Source organism: Geotrypetes seraphini, chromosome 18 (genome assembly GCF_902459505.1).
Source record: "Geotrypetes seraphini chromosome 18, aGeoSer1.1, whole genome shotgun sequence".
Lineage (NCBI taxonomy): Eukaryota > Metazoa > Chordata > Amphibia > Gymnophiona > Dermophiidae > Geotrypetes > Geotrypetes seraphini.
In genome coordinates this window covers 1,740,848-1,763,258 of record NC_047101.1, presented here as the reverse complement: position 1 = coordinate 1,763,258, position 22,411 = coordinate 1,740,848, and the positions used below count along the sequence as shown (strand labels likewise).

The 22,411-nt window shown below is 42.0% G+C and overlaps 1 protein-coding gene across 4 annotated transcripts in view; it reads left to right on the top strand.

The window, feature by feature from the left end:
• The first annotated feature begins 20,616 nt into the window (after positions 1–20,616).
• UNC5A (unc-5 netrin receptor A) overlaps positions 20,617–22,411 on the top strand; it is a 64,217-nt gene continuing 62,422 nt past the window's right edge. For all 4 annotated transcript variants that reach the window (XM_033927362.1, XM_033927363.1, XM_033927360.1 and 1 more), the window contains exon 1: positions 20,617–21,272. In XM_033927362.1, the coding sequence (XP_033783253.1) occupies positions 21,185–21,272 (88 nt within the window). In that variant the 5' untranslated portion in view covers positions 20,617–21,184. The remainder of the gene's footprint in view (positions 21,273–22,411) is intronic.

The window sequence follows — 22,411 nt, the reverse complement described above, 5'->3', positions numbered from 1 at the left end:
AGTTAGCACCCAGGACAGTAAGAAGAGTAATGAGGTGAGTGGCCAGTGACATTCTTAGAGGAGAAGATATCACCAGCAACTTAATTCAGTGTCTTGCTCCAAAAACCATAGTTGTGTGGACATTATGAGGCATTTACTGCTTGATTGGGTGATACTCTTGATGTGTGGCCAAATGACAAATGCAACTGAATTTGAAATAGAATGAGAATGATTTGCTGTGGAAGCCATCGAGGAAAGGCGGTTGTTAAATACCTGGTTTCTTAAAGGCCCATTTTAGACAGTCATTGAGAGGGCGACTCAGACATTTGGGTTGGGATATGCTATGTTCTGCTGGTATTTTACAAAAGGCTCAGCAGAGTATGGAATATTTTGTAAAATATCTAGAAAGACACTGAAAAATATGCAGGAATGTTCCAGAATGTCAAGTCAAAGCAGCTATTAAGAAAAACAAACAACCCATGAAAATGATCTTCAGTTACTATTGCTGTAGTCACAAATATCACAGGTCCTGAGAGCAACAACACAGCTCATGGGCCCCAAGTCAGTCCTATTATCGGTTCGAGGGACTGGTGGTGGAATTAAGAAACCTCCAGCCCACCTGACATACAGACTTTGTGGGGAAGATCCTGGAGAAATAACCAATGGGTGTTTCCTGCATGCCTTCTCTCTGCTCCAGGGGTGACCATTCCTGCCCACAACTATCCTTAATTCTGGCTCAGTCCAGCTACTTTGTAATATATTTCCCTGGCTTCTCTCAGACTTCTTCCCTCTCCATCGTATTACTTTTAAAATTTTACTCTTAGTATTTAAAACTCTTTCCACTAATGAACCTTAATTCATTAATAAATTACTTATGCCTTATAGCACGTCGCGTTCTCTCCGGTCCACTAATCTAAAGCTCATAATGGTCCCCTCTTTGAAAATTATTGGAACTCAACGACATGATATGTTTTCAGTGATGGCCCCACAACTTTGGAACACTTTGCCTCAGCATGTAAGAGAGGAAAATGACCTTAGTCGTTTTAAAAGTAACTTAAAGAGTTTCCTTTTTAAAGATGCTTTTAATCTTTAAATTATGTTCAAGTTTTATATTAGTTTTCTTCCAGGTTTCCACTTTTCCCTCCCTAATGTTCTTTCCATCTATGGTTCTCCTCTGCACTTTAAAGCATTGAATTGTAGTTCTGTCCCTTTTTACCTTGTGTATTGATTAGTCTGTAAGTCTGTTGGTTTAACCCATTATTTTAAATGGTATGTCTAAATATATGCTTATATTTTTTTTATTAATGTTGTATCTCGCTTAATAAAATGAAATAAGCGATTCATCAAACTAAAATAAAACTTGAAACTTGAAACACACATGAATTCCACTGGGACCATCTGATGCACATTTCTGAGATTGGTCAAGCCAAGCTATTGTGGGATTGGTTGGTTATTAACCTGAAAGGCTGAGGACCTAGTCAGACCCCCATGAAGGTCAGGACACAGCTCTAGATTAAAGGATGACGTGATCACCACAAGTGGAGGAGCTCGTCTGCACGATGATTGGGCAACAGGGTTCTGTTTCTGCTGTAATTTCTTCAATGATTTACAATTGATTTTCTAGGTTTCAAAAGTACTGCATTTACTACTGTGAGCTTAATAGTGATGTACAGGGAAAACGCAAAGTCTCCTAATTTCTGAACTCTTAGCAACTGAGAAATTCTACTCACATGCCCGATCTACTTAAAAAGTGAGTGGTTCCCATACTGCGAGGGAGACCACAGTGACAGTATCAGAGCATTTCTGTCTATCCTCCAATGAAATGATACTCTGAACTTTTCCCTAGCATCAGAATCATGCTCTCATCCCCCTTCCTCCTAAAATTATCTTAAGGTTCTATATTCCAGGGCCAACTTAAAGGTATATGATGCCCTAGGTGAACCTTGAGCTGTATGCCCCTTCCTCCCCCCTTGGTTTCATATCCACCTTCCCTTCCCTGCATGGTGTCCTACATATTAGAGAATGACACAGGGACAAATTTATTCCCGTCCCTGAGGGAACTCATTTTTCCGTCCCTGCCCCATTCCTGCAAGCTCTGTCCTCATCTGCACAAGCCTCAAACATCTTAAAACCATAAGTGTTCAAGACTTGTGCAGTTAAGACAGAGCTGGCAGGGATGGGATGGGAAAATTGATTTTCTGTGGGAACGGGGACAACTTTGTCCCCATGTCATTCTCTACTGCATGTGATTTATAGTCTTAAAAAATACGATCATGTGACTCCATTTTATTGTGACTTGCATTGGCTGCCAATGAAGGCTTGCTTTTGCTATAAGGTTATGTTTCATATAGTTAATAGATTCTCTCTAGCATCGTATAAAAATAGTAGAAAATCTCATGCCCTGTTTACCTTTCAGTCAGCAAGAAATTTCTGGACCATACTTTAGCATTCCAAGCAGCTTCACATGATGGAGAATTTTGATTGTTATTGCTTGGAGCCTGTTCTTACAAACATTTCAGAACGCGACTGAAAACTCATCTTTTCAAAATACTTGATCAAATAATTTCTTTTTGTCATCCTTAAATTGTCTTTATAATCTTTTGTAAACCGCGAAGAACTTACGGTTATGCAGTTAAGAAGTATGATGTTTTGTTATCTCATCCAGGGTGGCACAGTCTGGTGAACAACATCTCTATGGCTGTCAGCCTTGAGCATCCACTCTTGCTCAAAGCCTGTCATGTCCCACCTTTCCTGAACTGCCTGTTTCAGAGGGGGGGCAGAACATGACTGACTGAGCTGCCTAAATGCTATCCCCCCCAAATGTACCACTCCAGCTGGATGCCAAGTCCGCCTAGTGGTCAAGCAGCCCTCCAGGAGAAGAAAGTTGCTACAAAAACTTTTTATTGGATAAAAGATGCTAAAAAACCAACCCGGCTGAGTTGCAAAAGATCTTCACAAATCACAAATATTAAAAATAAGAGCAACATTTCTGCCGTTCCAGCTCCAGCTTTTGTAAGGGCAGGTCAAGTGCTTTTAAATCACTATAAAACTGAAGAGAGCAGAGACTTCTTGGTTTAACCATTAAGAACTAATAGAATGATGGAAATGATCGTCGTGGAGAAAGAAATGAACTTTATATTCACATGGATATGTTTTGTTAGTTTTCAGATGAAGTGAATTTGCGCTGTTTATCCTAAGTACATTATTAAACTTTTATACTGGCAAGCATAACACTTAGTGATCATTTCTTCTCATCTTTATTGTTATATTATTTGCTTGTTTGAGGGTTTGTATTATTCACAGTTTATGATAAGTTTTTAACATCTTTTATTGAGTGAAGGTTTTTGTAACAACATATTTTATTCGTAGCGTTAGAAGTCAACTATCGTTTGTATTTCACTTTCAGTGGTAGAGCCAAAACCGCTCAAATTAGGTAAAATTACATAAAAATTAAAAATGAACTGCACTCAGCTTTCACATATGCACAAATTGTTTTCAAAAGTCTATTGAAAGTGATAAATTACAGCCTCTGTTGGTCACGTGTGCGGCTATAGGGATTTGGGGGCCAAGAGGAGCAAATTTATCAACTATCCCAGCTCAGAGGAAAAGCAAATCTGCTGAAGCCTCTGAACTAAGAAGGCTAGAACTGCTTTATCTTATGGGGCTTCTCGTACAGCGTACATGATTATTATCGATTTTTTGGGGTCAGAGTCATAGGCTTTCTGTGCCGGTCTGGATATCATTTGTGACTTTTGGGAATCCATTAGGGATTGCTGAGTAACAATTCATTTGAATCTATCCACCACATCTCTGTGCAGCAGAAAGGAAAGACATGAACTGAATAGAAAGAGTTTGAGACATAGAGGAAAACAGAATGGGGGCTTGTTTTTTCTTCTTCTGGGCAGCTGGACTAGTTCCGTTCGGAAGATTCTGATGAATACATGAATTCATGTTCTTAAACGGGAATGCAGACCTGTTTCACCTCTCTAATACCAGCACTAGGAGAACTCTAACAAAACCCAGGCATCTGTCTCTCCCAGAGAAAGAAGCTGAAAAAGGATATTCAAATTCTGGTGCTACTTCTGGCAATATATCAGAACGCCTTCATAAGAACCTAAGAATAGCCTTACTGGGTCAGACCAGTAGCCCGTTCTCAACGGTAGCCAATCCACTTAGATCAGTGTTTCTCAACTCAGTCCTGGAGTCCCCCCTTGCCAGTCAGGTTTTCAGGATATCCACAATGAATATGCATGAAAGACATTTGCATATAACGGAGGCAGTATACACAAATCAAGTTTATGCATATTCATTGTGAATATCCTGAAAACCTGACTGGCAAGGGGGGACTCCAGGACCGAGTTGAGAAACGCTGACTTAAATGGCCTAGAATGACATAGTACCCCCCCCCCCAAAAAAAAAAAAATCTACCACTACACATCAGTGTAGCCTCATTTGCTTCCTAGGAAACTTTAAGGTTGGTGACTGGAACACGGCTAGGACCCAGGGTATTTGTTTTCAAGCATCAGACTTAAAGCTCCACCTTGGAAGTATAAGGAAAAGGTTTTAAGCTTTGTAGAAAAACTGAAGCTGCAGAAGTGCATCACTTCCTACAATTAAATAGGCCGAGCTTCCCACCCATATCCAGCCACTAGAAGCTGCTGATGGCGAAAGGCAGCCAGAAGTGAAAGTGGACCTCTAACGGGGCCGGATTTATGGTCGATTTGACAGCAGAGAAATTGAAATGTATTATCCAATGTACAAAACAGCAAAATTGAAGAAATATATTTTCTATGGTCAATAGAAAGAGCAAAAGTCTTTCAGCTAGAAAACCAGGAGAAAAACTCAATTATTTTACAGGAAATGAGAAGCTGAAATAGAATTTTGGATTTTGTTGCCAGACTAAGTAAGTGGGCCCCTCCTCTAAGGGCAGATGAGATCCCACATTTATGCAGAAAATCTCCATTGTAGCTGTCTATATATGCACCACATCAACGAAGGAAGAAATAATTGATATGGAAGGACCCAACAGGGTCTGTGTTTCAGCACACAGTGCCTTCCTCAGGAGTCCAGTCAGCTATGATGTCACATCAGACTACTTAAAAGCAGTTTATTGTTCAAGTTGAGAGAGAAATGAGTCAAAGCTCATCGAAGTAACCGCCACAATCTCACACAATCTGGAAACAGAGAGTCACTCATGCCACTATGTGTGGGGGGGGGGGGAGGAGGGGGTTGTTGTGGTTACTTTTCATGTGGATACCTCTGTTTCTTTCTTTTGTTGCCTTAAAATTTATGCTCTTATAACGGTAAAATACTGCATAAGTGGCAGCCCTTCTTGGCTCATGTGTTCTCCACCCCCCTTGCATTATGAGGGGAGTGTGTGGTGCAGTGGTTAGAGCTACAGCCTGAGGTTGTGGGTTCAAATCCCACACTGCTCTTTGTGACCCTGGCCAAGTCACTTAATCCTCCACTGCCCCAGGCACAGTGCAACTACAAGTCCCTTGATGTCATAATGCCTCATTCCACCAATAAGAGCCAACCTCGTCAGTGACATCACAATGGCTTCACAATGTTCTATACTTGGCTCATTTCTGATATTGTCTTGGGGGAGAGTGTGGCATAGTGGTTAAAGCTACAGCCTCAGCACCCTGAGATTGTGGGTTCAAATCCCACACTGTTCCTTGTGACCCTGGTACATTTTAGAGATTGTGAGCCCACTGGGACACATAGGGAAAATGCTTGAAGTACCTGTATGTAAACCATTTAGGTTATACTAAAACAGGTGTCTGTGCAAGCTGCAGACATCGGTGTGGGTCATGTCCAGCTACACACTTAAGGGCTGGTGCTCTGAGCATATACGAGGTGGATATGGTTCAATCGATGATCTGAAACAATGGCAAAACAAGGAATTGGCACGTAACAAAATAAGATAACCCTCTTCTCAGCTACAGTGGCAAAAGAATGCTCCGAATTTAGGAAACTGGTTGGTTGGGCTGAGAACGTTTCAGCACCCCCTTGTATGTCATAAAAGTGAGCAAGCCATTGTGACATCACTGATGAGTCATTATGATGTCACAACTCTTCACACTACAAGGGGGAGCTGAAAAGTTCTCAGCCCAACCAAGACCAGGATGATCTGAAACAACATCAAAACAGAGAATTTCATGCCTGCAAATTGGCAGTTAAGAAAATAACACTGAGGAAGTTGGTTAGTTGGTTGTTTTATTCTGCATTTCTTTCCTAATAATTCCTAACATTGTTTGCTTACAAACGATTGTTCATGATGACGATGAGATCATTTCCCTGGCTACTTGAAGTATTGTACTACAATGCTGGTCCATATATCTAAGAAGGTGTTGATGTTGGTGCTAATCAAGAACGCAACTTTGCCCGCTTCTGCTTTTGCACCAGGTAGAGCTGTCCCTTCAGCACCATCAGCTTCCTACCAGGGAGGGAGTTTCAATGGAGAACTTGGACTATAAGCTCTCAACTGGTTTTCAAAACTTCCAACTCTAAAGAACATCAGGTTACAAAGGAGAGAAACAGGAATGTTTAATTGGTTTATTAATTACAAGTAAGCTTCGTTCCAAATCTAGAGATGATTTTCAGTATCACATTTAAACAGTTTTACAATTCCCCAGTGTGTCGAAAAAGTCTTTTTATTTTCATGTTTGCACTTAGAAGGCTGTGAGGACACCGACAATGTTTCCTGAAATTGTCTGCCTGGCACGGGGATGTAGAAAGCAGAAAGTACCTCAGAGACTGCCTAAATGGCCTGCCACCTTTTCTCCTCTTTTGTCCCTCTGCTGTTTTTTCCTTTCTACACTTTGGATCCTGTCATGCCAGATCCTTCACCTGCACTAGAAGGCAGCAACAGTATCACAGCCTGCTGGCTAAATGGGCCACTGCCTAGAAATTTTAACTCCCTGAAGGGAAGAGCCTTTATTTCAATCTTGCAGCCTAATTATCAGCTTAGCTCTTAGAGAGAGAGAGAAATCATACGAATGGAGGAGGCAAGCAGATGCTGAAGCTCCTAGGAGTGGCTCTTCCTAAAACCCTAGGAGTGGCTCTTCCTATAACCCTCTCCTCCTCACTTTATCTCTCTGCTCAGTGGCTTTCAGTGGACTTCCCCTGACTCCCTCAACCTCATCTCTTCAATCTTCCCAAACACCCCCCCCCTCCACTTCTCCCTCTCTGCAACTTCCTCATGCCTCTCTCCCCTAATTTTCTCTTTCTCTGTATTTCTTTTCCTCTCTCTTTCCAAAGTCTCTCTCTCTCTCTCTGTCTCCCATCCACTCCTTTCTATCTCTCTGCTTCTTATTTTCTTTATCTCAATTCCTTTCTTTCTCTCATTCTCCTTCCCACCCCCTCACCTGCCCTGCTGTCTTTTCTTTCCTTTTTTAACTTTTTATTTATGAAATTTTTCAATTTTACAATCAAGCATCTACATTTACTACTTGATACAGATCAGAAAAGTAACAAATAATAACAAGGAAATATTCCAACTCCTATTTAGCCTACCATAAAGGAGATCAAGAAAGGGAAATCAATTTCAACTCTATGTAACAAACTTATACTAGAGTGATGGCACTAGATGACCCATCTTACAGCCGGATGGCAAGACATATATCATAGACTAAGATTCCAACCTTTCTTTTGGCCCTATAAATTCCAAAAGTTGTTTAGGCTCATAAAAAAGAAAATTCTTATTTTGGTAAGATACATAGCATTTCGCAGGAAATTTAACAAGGAAAGACACTTGTTGGCCTCAACGCCAAGAACTCCTTCCTACGCCTCTGGGTTCTCTGAGCAAGATCTAGAAATATTTGAACATTTGAGCCCCCAAATGTATCATTATATTTCAAAAATACAGGCGAAGAACAAATTCTCTATCACTTTCCAAGGCTAGACTTATCAACATGGTGGTTCTAACTGTTACTACCTCAAGGGAACTTTCCAAGTATGAGGACAAATTCATATCTCCCACATTATCTACAGGCAATTCTACTGGAGTAGATTCAGGTAATAAGCTCTAACAATTGGAGGTAAGTTTTCTGGTGGAATGGCTAAAGTCTCACGAAAATATTTTCTCGCCATCTCAACTGGTGAGATGACGGAACATTTAGGAAAATTCAGAAGTCTTAAATTATTCCTTCTCAATTGATTTTCAAAGTTCTCCATCTTACAGGAAATAAATGATTTTTCTTTAACCATTTCCAATTGTACAGTTTTCATCTCTTTTAAGTCTTCTTCTTGTTTCTCCAACTTTCTATTTAAATTAGATAGTTGTACCCCTTGTTGCTCTACTTTTGAATAGACAGTTCCATAGTCAATTTTTAGAGTTGAAAGGCTCAGTTTAAGGTTGGCGTCCATGATGGATATAACCTGCCAGAGCATTTCCATTTCAATTTTATCTGGCCTTTTTAACTCCCCACCCAAAGCACTTCTCACCTCTCCTTCTACGGTGCTGGGGAAATGCTGGTAAATATCACCAACTCCTTCTTCCTCCACTGCTGAAGCGTAGTCTTCCCTCATAGGGCAGCTGAGCCCCAGCGTATCCCTGCACCAATTCACTTCCCGGTTGGGGAGGGACAGATCTCTGTTTTTAGTTTGGTCTTTAGTACTCAACCAAAAGCAGCCATTGGGATATAGGGAGGGCGAGCGTTTGTGGTAGACTGGCCACAGAGACATTCCTGCAGAGCAGTGGGTCCCAGATACACAATGTTTGGTGAGCCCTTCAAAGCCCACCTAAAATCTACTGGACCCAACTGAACACCACATCAATAGCCGTTATGCCTGCTGGTGTCATCTATATGTAGGTACAGTGGGATTAGGGTGGGCTCACATATTCCACCATAAGTGTGGTAGTTAGAGTGGGGGATGGGCTTAACTCCCCTCTCTGTGGTTCATAATAGCCACCAGGCTATTTCAAGAACTGTCCATAACATCTACAGTTGTCTATGTACTGTTTCATTTACATCTTTGGGGGAAGGGGGGAGAGGGTCAGTGACCACTGGGGGAGTGTTGGGGTCATGCTTAAATCCGTCCAGTGGTCATCTGCACCATTTGGGCACCTTTGTGGTACTTATTTGTTGTTAAAACAAGTCTAGCTCCAAACGGCCAAACAGTGCCCTGTACATTTTCTAAAATGTTAAATAATTGCAGAAAAACATCCAAATGATCAGCCTGCTCTATTCCCACCCAAACCACACCTCCTACATACCCCCTTGAGATTTAGATACACTGCAGATGAATATCAAAGAAACCCATCTACAAAATGGGTTTCAAAAATAGCGAATTGGAAAAGTTTGGCAAGAAAGACATCCATCTGCCCCTTTAGGCCACTTTTTGGAGATTTTTCGCTTTTGAAAATGAACCCATAGGCACCTACGAATCTTTATAAAACTGCCCCACAAAAGCTGCAGAAATGATGGCTGTAATAAAGCAGCAGACATTTACAACAGCGTAGGAGCTGTACTGTACACATAAACAGTGATTTTTTTTTTGTTTCATTAATCTTTATTAACAGTTTAATTTTTCTTACATCCTTTGACTTATAGAACACATTCATCAATTTACTTCAAGCTACCAATGAACATCTACATGGAGCATACATAAATCATGTCTCAGCCCATGATCCACTCAAAACCTGTCCCAAAATATCTATACCCAAGGTACATTTAAGTGCATGTATTCTTGTACAACGGAGGCGGGGAGGGTCTTTAAAAAAATAAATAAATAAATAAAAAATAAGCAACATTGTACACACTTGTATTAAAATATACATATAAAAAAGCCTTTAAGTTTTGAGCTTCAATTTTTCTTGATCTTTTGATAGATCACCCATCACACTTGCATCTCTGTGGCTTACAAATAGTATTAATGACTTAGAAAAGGAAGCTACAATTACTACATAATTAGGAAAGATAGAGAGAGTGCAGATCCCCTCCTAGACAAACTCACCTAGTGAGGATTTGGCAGGATATAAGACCACATATACTGTAACATAATATAATCATGCAGGAATAGTTCTTAATACTATTTTAGCTTCCACTATAGACATGTGATAGCCTCCCTCCCCCAACACACAGATTTTGTGACTCATATCATCTTCACTCCCCCTTCTCCCATCCTTCTGGCATTACCACTGGAAGTTATCATGGTTAGAAGTTGTGGATCGAGAATGAGAGAGGAAAGGGGAGGCCAATTGAGCCACTGATTTGGGGATGAGAGGGACAAAGAGGAGTTCTGCTCTTCTAAGCACATTAGGTAATTTGGAGACGGAAATTTGCCAGGGATGCTGTTTCCAAATCAAGGATGTCTAGAAGCCTTAACTGACAATCCAAACACAATATTATAGCTAAAAAAACATCACTCTTTGCTAAGAGATTCAACCCTATTTCTGTGTTTGAACATCTCAGGTTATTGACTAGAAAATGAAGTGTGAATGGGGAGAGATGCCAACAGAACATAAGCTGTAAAAAGGTACCGTTTCTTAAACAAGAACCAAGGAACTAGCTATGATCCCTCCTGGTCCAGAGACTGGTGAGTGTTGAGCAGGCCCTGCTCCAAAATTCTCCATTAGATCCCCATTTCCATAGAAACAACCCCCTCTCCCCGCACACAAATTCCAACTTTCTCCTACTCTCAAAGTCTTGGAGATAATTAGTATCTGTCGCCATGGCAATCCTGGGAGGGTGGGTGGTCAGCAGAATGTGGAAGGAGGGAGAGAAGCTGCGAGCACAGTTGATGGAGAGATATTGGGAGCAGCAGGAAAGAAGGCTGGGGTGAGAGGAAAAGGAGCTCAAATGGAAGGTGTCACTAAGAACTGGTACATTTTATTAACCAGAGAGATTAGGCAACTCTCTTTCTAATTATCAGTCTAATTAGCTTTGGCATACATTCAGGGATCAAGTTAAAATCACAACACTTCGTAAAAGGACTTTCTCTTCTAGAGATACACATTATACAGACCCTGTGCTGGCATGTTACCACACCAAGACGAAATGGTCTCTGTTTCCCGCAGGAGTCGACCAGCAGCAATCAAGAGGAATGACCAGGATGAAGGAGCAGCTCTGCCCCCTCCCCCATAACCTGCAGAAATCACATTTTCTCACATACATCAGACTTTGTCTAAAGCACCAGAGACTGAGATAATCCCAGATCCGTAGGAGAAGCAAATTAGAAAAAGTCATGGACTTGATAACTGTGTTTCTGTGATTCAACCGGGTATTTCTCTGTCCCTAGTGAGCTCACGGAGGGTTAAGTGACTTGCCCAAGATCTCAAAGAGCTGCAGTGGGAATCAAGTCCAGTTGCTCAGCCCACTGCACTGCATCTCCTACAGAGGACACCTACTGAATCGGAAAGAAGAGTGACCTTTAACATTATGGTGAGACATTGGGTTGCTGAGACACTGGTGTTCTTTGGAGACCATTGTGCCAAGTGTCTGCTGCCGAAATGTACAGAGCAGAGTAACCTCCTCAGTCAGAAAGGTCTTTCTCAGGTCAACCCCAATTGCAGTGTCTTCAGTTTTCCTTCAAGCTAAAAGAGAAATCTCCAGAGCAGCAAAAGAGACTGTAGAACATACATCATTTTTGTAGACCTAATAAATGTTTTTTCTAGCAGTAAAAATTCCTCTTTGGAAAGTTGTTTCCTTAGAACACTGTCACCCTGATGACCACAACTGCCTCTAGTATCCTCTCTGGACATTCAGTGATGTGACTGTTGCTTATTGCTGGCTCTAATTCATGTGTTCTAGTTCGGGGAAAGGACTGACATTGGGGAGGTGCTGGAGAGAGCCTCTTGGATGGATTTTTCTGCCACTGCGGTGCAGAGGTATACAGTATTATTCTGACATCCAGATATGTCCAGGTGATGCCTCAGTCCCAGGGCCACCATTATCATCGGGAAGAAGAGTTGCAGGAGACAAGTGCATTAGCAGAACTGTTTATGTAGAGGGGAATCACTAGGACCCCTGTAGATGAGATAGATAATGATAGGGCCAGTCTTTCATTAGCTCCCAGTTAAGGCAAGGATCCATTTCAAGTGACTGGTGGTTTAGCTCCTGACTACTGTCAAGATATGATTAGTTCTTAAATAATTTCAAGAAATTTAAGATCATCAAGGGAAACCAGGATGACAATTCCTTCAGTTTCAACTTATCGAAAAATGATTACACATCAACACTTATTAAGTGCCATGTGAAATCAGGGACATTAAATGCCATACAGTGAGAGATTGGAGAAACTGGGCCTCTTCTTCCTTGAAAAGAGGAGACTGAGAGGGGACATGATCGAAACGTTCAAAATAATGAAGGGAATAGACTTAGTAGATAAAGACAGGTTGTTCACCCTCTCCAAGGTAGAGAGAACGAGAGGGCACTCTCTAAAGTTGAAAGGGGATAGATTCCGTACAAATGTAAGGAAGTTCTTCTTCACCCAGAGAGTGGTAGAAATCTGGAACGCTCTTCCGGAGGCTGCTATAGGGGAAAACACCCTCCAGGGATTCAAGACAAAGTTGGACAAGTTCCTGCTGAACCAGAGCGTACACAGGTAAGGCTAGTCTCAGTTAGGGCACTGGTCTTTGACCTAAGGGCCGCCGCATGAGCAGACTACTGTGCACGATGAACCACTGGTCTGACCCAGCAGTGGCAATTCTTATGTTCTTAACTTTTAACTGCTTTCCTGAAGGAAATATATCTTTTTTCAATACATCTATTATAAGTAGCTGCATCCATCCTACTTGTTTCACATATTCTCTGATAATCTATGAAAAAAGGCATTTTGTATTTGATCCATACTTATTGTAATCTGTCTTGAGCTGATTTGTTAAGCAGAATGAAAATGTTCTGGTTAGATTAGATAAGACAGGACATAAATGCAATAAAGGGGGTCAAGGGTCATGGACTTGATATACCACCTTTCTATGGTACAACCAAAGTGGTTTGCATTTATTATATGCAGGGGGTCACCTGCCTGAAGCTGACCCAGAAGCCTTCACTCTGACGTAACAAGGTATTTCCACCTGGGTGGAACGTGGAAGAGAGAAGGCTCCAAGGTCAGCATCTGAGATAGCATGGACTGGTTATTTTCAGCAACGTTAGCCAGTCAAGTGTTTCTGAAAATTAGCATTTAGCACTGGAGAAGCAATTTCAACCAGACAGGAGTTGTTTCTGGCCAGTTAAATCACTTTCAGTATCAACCTCCCAGTTTCTATATATTCTTCTAGATCCTAGTCTACTTTAATATTACTAACAGGAAAAGAGTTCATAGTCATGTTTGCTAAAGAATATTGTTTAACAAAAGAGAGTACGACTGGCTATGGTGCAATTAAGAATGATTGGTGTAAGAGATTATCTGAAACTAAGCAGTTATTTTGCTGCAATTACAATCACCCAACATAGACTACCATGGTAGCAGAGTAGCAGAGATGATGGAAGATCCTAACCTGACTTCCGCATGGTCTATGGAGGAACTGGTTTTAGTATCTCCTTCTTCCTCCTCCTTAGCCCTAGATAAAGATCTTGCAATCTCTTAGGGCAGGTTGTTTAGTCTATTTGGCACAACAGGTCTGAAATTGGCATTGACCTTAAGTAGAAGGTGAGTTCTCTGAGTATGCAGACAAGGTTGGATTCATTTCCTTAGCAGCAGGATGCCAAGAAGCTACAAGAAGAGAGAAGCTTGAATTTATAATGAACTGTATAAATGATACAACGAGTCAAGGGTGACTGTTTGTGGCATGTGGGCAAGTATTGTATGTGAGGGTGAGGTGGATTGTTTTTGATGTGTATTTTATGTAGGACAAGGCAGTTAAGGCAAGTTTGTGCTTGCGTGTACTGTATGTGTTTTGTAATGTGTGTTTCTTACTATGTATGTGTTTTTGGAACCCCCTTTGTATAAAGCGAGATATAAATAAAAACCATAAACTGCTCCTAGTCTCATGCAGACACTTACTAAACACCACTTATAAGTTGCAGATAACACATTTCTTATCTCTTCTTTGCTCCTCAGTAAACAGCAGAATCAGTGGCTTAAAAGAATCTCTTTCTGACCTTTACAACATAATTTTCCGTTATTTACAGAGCTTTACATTTCACCTCTGATCTTTCCCTGTAGCTTTTCCCAATTCCATCTTCTCAAAAAAAAACTCACCACAGTTTTGTTTTTAAAGTTCCCATAATTGATTGTAAAATTAATTTGTGTCGAATATGTCTGGGGACATATAAGATTCAATGCGAAGAGTATATTGGAGGTGTTAAATTTACACACTCTGGGTAAAAATTTGATTGAGAACTCTCACAGAAGACTTTTCATTCTAAGTTGAGTGCTGTTTGGTGAATCTACAAATGAAGCATACTCATAGAAATACGATTGAACCAGGGCTCTATCTACAAACATATTAAGGCTACGAAAGAACCATCGGAAGAGAGCATCAAGTTCTTCCACTCATTGACATAACAACAACTTCTAACAAATCATTCATCAGATTATAGTGTATCTACAATGAAATGGATTTTTAATTCAATATTTATATTGTAGCTAAAATATTTCAAAGCATCTTAACTCCACTTGATGATCACATAATGTTCAAAATCTGGACGATCAGTGTCTTCCCTCTGACATTAGTGTATTTCAGGAAATAACCTTAATCTTCACCAACTCACAATATAACAAAATATTTCTGTTCTTGTCATTGGAATTTTCATTCACAACTGCAAGTAAAGAAAATGGTGCTATGGGAGTCGAATCCCCACACTCAGACAGTCACATACCAACCTCATCCATTCTAGCTCGTCATTTAATTCCTGGTCACAATAATGAAGTTGGAAATCTCTGTCTCTACCATGGGGTTTAATGATTTTCCAGGAAATGTTGGATATTGATTGTATGGTTGAGCCTCATCTGTTCTCAATAGGTTGAATGAACACAAGAACCTAAGTTGAATTAAACATTTGGTCCTACCAATCTACAAGGTAGACCATGGGCAGACAGACTACGTAAGAAGAGTCGTATGTGATTTAAAACTTGGATTAAAGCTCATAGCTTATTATTGGTGACTTCAAGAGTTGAGTCACAGCAAGAGCACCTTTCATATCCTCTATGTGTACCAGTCTCAATAGTTAGAACATTCTTGCAGGTGAATAATTCCCCAATATTTATCCCTCACTGGAACAACATCTGTGGAAGCTCTTGAAAGAAAACCAAAACCAGAGAAAACATGATAACATTTGTGCAACAGTTAAACCTCAAATCCAATCCCCAACATACAGGACAGTTGTATGTCTGCCTTAGGGGAAAGGTGCTGGAGATGAAGGGGAAGAGCCTTTTACTAAGATGTGGTAGCCATCACTCCTTAGTAAAAGAACCCGTTAGTTTTATAGACCGGATCATCAACCAAATGGAGCTCGACTCGGTTAACAATAAATGAGAACATAATACAGAAGAGCGAAAGACAGGAAATCTAAATTTAAAAAACTGGTTAATTTTCAAAATGAAGCTACTAAGTAATAGATTTAAAACAAACTGGACACAATATTTCTTCACTCATTGCCAGAAAATGTGGTGAAAGCAGCTAGCTTAGCAGGGTTTGAAAAAAGTTTGAAAGTCCATAACCCATTATTAATTTGGACTTGGGAGAATCCACTGCATAGTTCAGGGCTAAGCAGCATAAAATCTGTTTTACTCTTTGCCAGTTACTTGTGGCCTAGACTGGGTACTGTTGGGAACAGGATACTGGGCTTGATGGACCTTCAGTCTCTTCCAGTCTGGCAACTCTTCTCTCATCATCCTCTTCCGTATAGTTCCTTCCGTGTTTCAAAGCCATGAAACTAATCTCACTGGACCATAGGGAGTGATTTTTCATTTCTCTTACCAAGGGGAACTGCGTTTTCTCTCCCTCCCCCCTCAATTCCTACCCTGCTGCTGGATTTGTCTCACTTCCATCTCCCTCTTTTTAAAGCTGACTTTTGTCCTGAAGTTAAAGTTTAAGCCAGACATATGAAGCCCCCAGAGAGAGAGAGAGAGAGTGTGAAAGATGGGGGATTTAGGAGAGAGGCAGAGATCCCTGTATCCTAGGTATAAAGTAACCACCCAGGATGGAGCAGAGCTCCTTTACCATCCTGACTAAATACCAAGGAGGATTTCTGTAGGGTGGGGCTGGGGTGACTGGTGAAGCAGTGTATTTAATCATTCAACAAACTATCTAATGTACCTGGGGCAATGGGGGGATTAAGTGACTTGCCCAGGGTCACAAGGAGCAGCGTGGGATTGAACCCACAACCCCAGGGTGCTGAGGCTGTAGCTTTAACCACTGCACCACTCTAGGAACTCAAATGTAGCAAAAGTGAGCCAAGTCCAGGACAATGAAGCCATTGTGACATCACTGATGAGGTTGGCTCTGATTGGTGGAATGAGGCATTATGACATCACAATACCAGTTCTGGTCATCAGAGGCTGAAACTTTTCACACTATTTATTCCATTTTCTATATCATTTTCCCAGGGGAGCTCAGAACGGGTTACTTGAATTTACTTGTCCAGGGTCACAAGGAGCAACATGGGTTTGAACCTACAACCTCAGGGTGCTTTAACCACAGCTCATCAAGATCTATTGAACATTTCCACTGTCTTTTTATTTGTGTTTGAAGATGTGGAGACTTGTCGCTTTAACCACTGCGCCACACTCTGAGAAAAGAAACCAGGCCTAGAGAGAATTTAAGGAAGGAGGAAAGTCGAAAGCGAGTGAGAGAAGGCTCTTACTCCCCGTAACCCTATCTCTTCCTTCTCCACACTGGTCCTCCCCCATGGCCCTATTTATCCTCCCCTTGGTTCTGTGGCTCCCTTGAGCGTTACCAAATTCTTTACTGTCATTCACCTTGCCTTCTTAAGATATTTTCTCTGGTCATTAATCAATAGAAGAATGCAGTCATAGATTTTCTTGCCATGTACAGCCATTTCCAACACAGAAGAGAAAGGGGAATGAATAGTTTCTGTCACTTTTGCGAGAGCCTTGGAGACAGCCATGTCACATCAAACCGCAGGCCCAGTTCCAGGACTCCTGGGTAAAGGAAAGAGGAAAACAGGGACGAAGCAGCTGAAACTGTACAGAAGCTGCCCTGGTCCTTCAGCATCAGTCACATAACAGGAACATTTGGTTTTCCCATCTAAGCATCTTGCTGGAATATACGTACTTTTCATGCCTTACCAGGCAGATTCTCGTTATTATGCCATAGTAAATATAAGTTTATTATCTCCTTTTACAAAAATATCCAGTTCTTCTGCTCAGAGTCCAAGATAGATTAAAAATTATAGCTACTCTAAGCCTACAAAAACATTAAATGGTAGAATCTTTGAGCCTCAGCCCCACCGCGTCAAATATCTTTCATAGCGGTGGTAATTTCCTGATCAGCTCATATTACCACTTAAAGCTCACCGCTATGAAAGATATTTGACGTGGTGGGGCTGAGGCTCAAGGATTCTACTATTTAATGCTTTTGTAGGCTTATAATTTTTAATATAGCAAATATAAGAATAGCCTTACTGGATCAGAACCATAAAAAAGTTCTTGGATTTGGCTTCTTCTTATTGTAATATTATCTATTTGGGGGTCATAGAAGAAAACAGAACCTGTACGTTTGGTCACGTGAGTCCACTGGTTTCCTTTTGAAGCCAGAGTCATCTTTAAGGTCTCCTTTTACAAAGCTGCGCTAAGGCCTTAACGCACGGAATAGCACACGCTAGCTGCTACCGCCTCCTTTTGAGCAGTCCAGTTAAAAACGCTAACGCACCTTTGGTTGCATTTGTTTTAAAGCACTCTTTGGTTTAAAACAGGGATTTCAAAGTCCAAGTTTCATTAGGATTTTATATACCGCCTATCAAGGTTATCTAAGCGGTTTTTACAATCAGGTACTCAAGGATTTTCCCTCTCTGTCCCGGTGGGCTCACAATCTATCTAACATACCTGGGGCTATGGAGAATTAAGTGACTTGCCCAGGGTCACAAGGAGCAGTGCGGGGTTTGAACCCACAACCCCAGGGTGCTGAGGTTGTAGATCCAACCACTGCGCCACACACTCCTCAGGTTGTCAGGATTTCCCCAATGAATATGCATTGAAAGCACATAGATCTCCTGCATATTCATTGGGGAAATCCTGAAAGCCCAACTGGATTGCGGCCCTCAAGGAGGGACTTTGAGACCCCGGGTTTAATACCTCCCAATTCTGGTATGTTTATGCATCCTACTCCAAAAGAGTTCTTGGACTGCTCAAACACAATCCTATTATGCATTTAGAAAGTCAATGAAAACTTACCTGTTTGAAAGATTTGTATATTAATTTTATAGTTATATTCTCTGATTTTATATTTTTATTGAAACATATTCTAATGTAACAATTGTCTTGATGTAAACCGCCCAGAACTATTGGTGGGCGGCATATAAAAAATACAATTATTATTATTATTATCCGTCTTCATGGAGGACAATCCAAGTCACAAGTTCCTGGCAAAAACCCAAACAGTAGCGGCATTCCGTGCCACCGATCCAGGGCAAGCAGTGGCTTCCCCCATATCTGTCTCAACAGCAGACTATGGACTTTTCCTCCAGGAACTGGTCCAAACCTTTTTTTAAAACCAGCTACATTAGCCACCCTCACCACATTCCAGAGCTTAACTATTCTCAAAGTGAAAAAATATTTCCTCCTATTGGAAAGGAGGGACAGGGGAGATATGATTCAGCCATTCAAACACTTGAAAGGTATTAACATAAAACAAAATATTTTCCAGAGAAAGGAAAATTTGAGGTTGAGGGATGGTGGTAGACTCAAGAGTAATGATAAGAAATTCTTCTCTACGGAGAAGGTGGGTGATGCCTGGAATACGCTCCTGAGGGAGGTGGTGGAGAGGAAAATGGTGACAGAGTTAAAAAAGCATGGGATGAACACAGAGGATCTCGAATCAGAAAATAATGGTATATATTGAAAAACTGGGCAGGCTTGAACAGTCTGTGTCCATTATAGGGCCATTCGGTTGAGGATGGGAAGGACTTCGACAGCTGAATGATTTAAATGGGCTGGAGTGAGCTTTTTTCAGAGACGCCAGTAGATGGAACCTAAGCCAGTACCGGGCAGAGCTCTGGGTTTCTGGACCAGAAATATCTAAGAAAAAGGACAATTTAAATGAATTCATTCATTTATAGAGAGTGTATGATTGGACAGACTGGATTGCTCATGTGGGTCTTTATCTGCCATCATTTACTCTGTAACTTCATCGAGTGTCTTTGTAAATCTTGATGCAGTAAAAAATTGATCCACTTGTACCCATTCTACACTACTCAGGATTTTGTAGACTTCAATCATATCTCCACAGAGATCTGTACTGGGACCAGCACTTTTTAACATATTTATAAATGATCTGGAAATGAGAAAGTCAATTTGCAGAAGACACAAAACTGTTCAAAGTTCTTAAATCACATGAGGACTGCGTGAAATTGCAGTAGGACCTCGCGAGGTCGAAAGATGAAATTTCATGTGGACAAGTGCAAAGTGAGAAAAATTATAGCTCCGTATTGCCAGATTCCATGTTAGCCATCACTACTGGACCAACTCCATCCGGTTAATATTTTTTGAAGGTGTCTTTTTCCAGCTTCAGATCATGACGCCCTGCTCTTGAATTTCCTTTCTTGGGGGGGGGGGGGGGGGGGATTTCACCTGTTTGGTTCCTATCCAGCCCTTCCCCTCTTTTCTCTACTGAGTATTTTGGCCCTGTATCATCGTTCAGCCTCGCTGTCATCCATTCGCACCATGTTTTTCCAAGGCAGCACCATCAGAGATGAGTGCAGAATGCCAGGATTGGAGGGGGGGGGGTGTCTCAGTAGTGACCTATAACCTTATTCAAGAGCTATATTACTTCCTGTATAGTCTCCCCATGCAGCTTGCTGGAGTTGCTCCAGCCACTTGGACAGTGTGAGGTGGTCACTCATAAATCTGTTTCTTGACCTTTTAATTGATAAGTGGCATTATTGCATCTCAAACGTAGGCTTTTATGGGTTTTGCACTGCTCTTTTTCCAAATTCTTAGGTCCTTTTCATTTTTAATTAGAGACGTTTTGTATCCCTAGAGACCAGCTCATTTTCCCCTGAAGTCCCTCATAAACATACTGAAATGAACTGGTCCTGATTTCTTTTTTTAATGATTCTTCTCCTCCATATCCTCCTAAATGTTGTGGTCTAAGGAAGAGTTAATTAATTTCCATAAGTAATGTTTTGTGATTAGTTATGATAAATATTTGTATCTCTCTTTTTCTGTGACTTGTTATAATGTTTTTAATATTTGGTAATTGATGTCATCTTTACTTCTAGGGTCGGGGTGGGAATAGGGGGATGATAGTTATTTGAATTGCATTTTTTGTTTAATTCATTACAATGTTATAATTAAAAATAATGGGGGGAGAGAGGTGAAGGGGGGAAGGAAATAAAACTAAAGAAGGGGAAAAAAGAGTTTCTGAGCCCCAAAGGTCACTTTGCTTCTCCTCCACTCTTAAGCTCAGCTGTCCATCTACTCACCTGCAGTAGGTGTGTAACAGTGTTAAAAGCCCCTGTGACCCTCAGCTCCACTGCCCTGCCCCCTGCCCAGTGGTTAAAGCAATGAGGGAAGGGAAGCAGAAGTCCAAACCAAAGCTCTTTGGGGAAGGAACCTGGTCATCTTCCAGGAAAAAGCTTCAAGCCTGTAATAACAAGCTATTGAGTCCTAATCAAACTGGTCACATTGGAAGACATTTGGATGACAACATTGAGCCCAGGAAGCCCCAACTGGTCAGTCCAGTCCGCGATTTCTCTTCAGTCTCTGGCTTTTCTGCTTCTTCCCTGGAGTCCAGCTTCGGTGACCGGCTGAATCCGTGCAAAACTTGGCAAGAAAAGGTGCACTCGAGGGCCTGAAAGAGCCGATTCCGGCCACAATCCAGTTCCGATGCTGCTGCAGCCCAAGTTCGCTCCAGGTGGGCTGCGAATCCAGTCCAGGCTCTGCTGCCGATCCGAGCAGCAGCTCCGTCCCTGCAGCTCTTTCTCCAGCAGCCCCCCAGATCCGTGATGGCTGTGGACCGAGCAAAGCCGGGCCGGGGCAACTGATCCGGATCGAAAGCCGAGCTCAGGCGCGTCTGGAGCGGGAGCTGAAGCTGAAGCCCCGGGGCTACGATGTGCCGCCCGGGCTGAGCGCTGCCATGGGCTCATGGGGGCAGGGACCGGACGGGGGAGTCCCGCATCTGCTGCTGGTCGCTGGGCTCTTGGGCTGGCTGCTGTATCCTTCCGGTGAGTCTGTTGTGTCCTTACCGTGTGGGGTCCCGTTTGAGCTGTGCCGCTCCCCAGTCCAGAATCTGCTCTTGGTGGTTGGGAGATTGTGCTTTGGGGTGTCCTAGATAGGATTGGGCAATTTTGTGCTCTGGGGATGTCTTCTCCTGGACAGGGATTGAATAATTTGTGTTTTTGGGGTGTCCTGGACAGGGATTGGTCAATTTTGTGCTCTTGGGGTGTCTTTTCCTGGGCAGGGATTGAATAATTTGTGTTTTGGGGTGTCCTGGACAGGGATTGAATAATTTGTGTTTTGGGGTGTCCTGGTCAGGGATTGAGTGACTTGTGCTTTGGGGATGGCTTCTCCTGGGCAGGGATTGAGTAATTTGTGTTTTGGGGTGTCCTGGACAGGGATTGAGTGACTTGTGCTTTGGGGGTGGCTTCTCCTGGGCAGGGATTGAGTAATTTGTGTTTTTGGGGTGTCCTGGACAGGGATTGAGTAATTTGTGCTTTGGGGTGTCCTAGATAGGATTGGGCAATTTTGTGCTCTGGGGATGTCTTCTCCTGGACAGGGATTGAATAATTTGTGTTTTTGGGGTGTCCTGGACAGGGATTGGTCAATTTTGTGCTCTGGGGGTGTCTTTTCCTGGGCAGGGATTGAGTAATTTGTGTTTTGGGGTGTCCTGGACAGGGATTGGTCAATTTTGTGCTCTGGGGGTGTCTTTTCCTGGGCAGGGATTGAATAATTTGTGTTTTGGGGTGTCCTGGACAGGGATTGAGTGACTTATGCTTTGGGGGTAGCTTCTCCTAGTCAGGGATTGAATAATTTGTGTTTTTGGGGTGCCCTGGATAGGGATTGGATAATTTTGTGCTTTGGGGTGGCTTCTCCTAGGTGGGGATTGGGTAATTGTGCTTTTGAGTGTCCTGGGCAGGGATTGGGTAATTTATGTGAGGTGAAGGGGGGTGGGGGGTAGGATGTCCTCTCCTGAGCAGGAATTGGGTAATTCTGCTTTGGGATGTCCTGTCTTGGTTGGAGGTTGGGGTAACTGCTCTGGATATTCTTCTTTTGATTCCTTTGTCTCAGATTCAGGAACCTTTCTTGACATGAAGGTTCATTTTCAAAGGGCTGAACATCATAAAAAGTGCTCTTCTGAAACTGC